General features: G+C 35.0%; 1 protein-coding gene across 2 annotated transcripts; it reads left to right on the top strand.

Annotated features, from left to right (window-relative positions):
* LOC133693810 (uncharacterized) lies at positions 1-2,281 on the top strand. 2 transcript variants are annotated; one of them, XM_062115139.1, is made up of 6 exons: positions 1-156; positions 246-354; positions 437-585; positions 686-734; positions 887-1,029; positions 1,975-2,281. In XM_062115139.1, the coding sequence occupies exons 2-6, from the start codon at positions 306-308 to the stop codon at positions 2,059-2,061; spliced, it is 477 nt and encodes a 158-aa protein (XP_061971123.1). In that variant the 5' UTR covers positions 1-156; positions 246-305; the 3' UTR covers positions 2,062-2,281. The 2 variants fall into 2 exon arrangements, with proteins under 2 accessions (XP_061971123.1, XP_061971130.1); XM_062115146.1 differs by having other exon boundaries at positions 3-156; positions 227-354.

The following is a 2,281-nucleotide window of genomic DNA, read 5'->3' as shown; positions in this document are numbered from 1 at the left end:
CTGAGCATTTGAGGAAACCCGCAAAAGTCCACAAAGCCCATTATCACACACACACACACAAAAAAAATATTAAAAAATAAATAAAACTCAAGTCTGGACGCGTAACTGTCCCCGTTGCCGGAGCCAGAGATCAAGTCGTCTGCTCAAATTCTTGAGGTTAGTCTCTTTCTTTGATCTCTCTCTCTTTGTTTATCTCTGCTTGGCTATGGTTTTAACAACTATACAGCTCTCTCTCCCCTTTTCAGGATAGAAATTAAATAAAATCTGCGAAAACGTGAAAAAAATAACACAAAACCTAGAGAGAAATGGCTGAGAAATTGGCTCCAGAGAAGCGTCACAGCTTTGTCCACGACGGTCTCTAACCCTAATTCTCTCTCTCTCTCTCTAATTCAATTTGTTTTTATTGATATTTTTTCTGATATTTGTTTTTGTTTAGGTAAAACTATATTTGAGTGGGATCAAACCCTTGAAGAAGTAAATATTTACATAAATTTACCACCAAATGTTCACTCCAAGCAGTTTTACTGCAAGATTCAGTCCAAGCATGTTGAAGTTGGCATCAAAGGCAACCCTCCTTATCTCAACGTTAGTTTTCTCTCTTTTTTTTTGTTTCTTTTTTTAAAATTTTTATTCGAGAATATATAGTGTTTGTTTGATGTGCATAATAATTTCTTTGATTTTCCAGCATGACCTTACTTGCCCTGTCAAGACCGATTCTTCCTTCTGGACTCTAGGTACTTATTTTATCTCTTATTTCGTAGTTTGGTGTTGTTATTCGTAGATTTGTCGTAAAATTTGTTGGGAAATATAAATTTACAGTTGGTTCAACTTCTTATGCTCTGTGTTGCGTGTAAAATTGGTGTTTTTTTGTTTGGGGTTATGGAAGAGGATGATATAATGCACATAACACTACAAAAAAGGGACAAAGGCCAGACATGGGCTTCACCGATATTGGGTGAGGGTCAACTTGATGCTTATTCCTCTGATCTTGAGCAGAAGCGACTTATGCTTCAGAGATTTCAGGAAGAGGTGAATGACTACAACTCATCTAAGTATAATGGACATTTCAGTTTGAGTTAATTCAGTTAATTTGGTTGCTTTATCATTATTGTATTTGACTTTTTTATTGAGTATATCGTAACGGATTGCTAACTTTGTTTTCTGTCTTAAAAGTTTGTGCTATTTTTCTGTTTGATGTTAAGCTTTATCCTGTATTTGTGAACTGTGCCCAAGAGTCTTAATAGCAAAAACTCTTCATTAATCATTATTTAATTGTGTGTACTGTCAATGCCAGTCTTCCAAGCAGCAGCAGAATTTTATATGCGAAACTAATTTTTAGATTGTGGTGTGGTTTTGGCAAAGTAGTGTTTTAGGTGGTGTTTTCTATCATGCTGAAAGATAGATAGCGTTGCGCAGGGACTTGTAATTTACCACATGCATGCTAGGTAGATATGGATATGATTGTATCTGATCATGTGCATTGTTCAAAAGATGATTGATCACCTTTGGTTTTGTTGTATTCCAGTTATTTCAATGATGTTTATTTGATGGACCACCCATGTGTTAGGATAGCTATGATTTTCATCACTTTGGTAATCATGTCATGTATTTTTGTGTCTCCCTGTGTGAACATGATAAGATTGCAAATTTTTCTTTTGCTGTACGAGCTCCAACTATAAACTTGCTGTGCCCGTATTAAAAATGTGATTGACATCATTCTATTTGTTAATAACATTTTTCCTTTGGACCAATTTTGTTCTGTGAAATTCACCATATTTCCAGCAATGAATTTGCATTTTTGCAAATGCGACTGGAATATGCATGGAGCTATGTTATTTCCATGAACTTCAAAAAATAACAGCCTTATATAGAGATCTTTATCCATATATAAGATTTTTACTCTTTAAGAATCTGCCACAAGAATTTTTATTTTTTTTCCAACGTATTCTAATTGCTGAACATTTCTCCATGCAGAACCCTGGCTTTGACTTCTCACAGGCTCAATTCACAGGGAACTGCCCTGATCCAAGAACTTTTATGGGTGGTATCCGCAATGGTTGACAATACTGCTGTGCCTTTATTATCATACCATGAAATCCTGATAATCTTATGGTAAATGGTACTATGTATTGTGTTTCTTCCTTAAGTCCTGAGACTTAATTAGCTCACCAGTCTTGTAGCAATATTTGTAATAAGCATGTGAAGATGTGGTATCACTTTGTTTCTTCTTCTTCACGTTTCTTGATTGTGCAACTGTAAATCAAAGTCTTTTTTTTATTTA

Source organism: Populus nigra, chromosome 1 (genome assembly GCF_951802175.1).
Source record: "Populus nigra chromosome 1, ddPopNigr1.1, whole genome shotgun sequence".
Classification (NCBI taxonomy): Eukaryota; Viridiplantae; Streptophyta; class Magnoliopsida; order Malpighiales; family Salicaceae; genus Populus; species Populus nigra.
The sequence above is the reverse complement of the archived record's forward strand: the minus strand, read 5'-3'. Positions and strand labels throughout refer to the sequence as shown.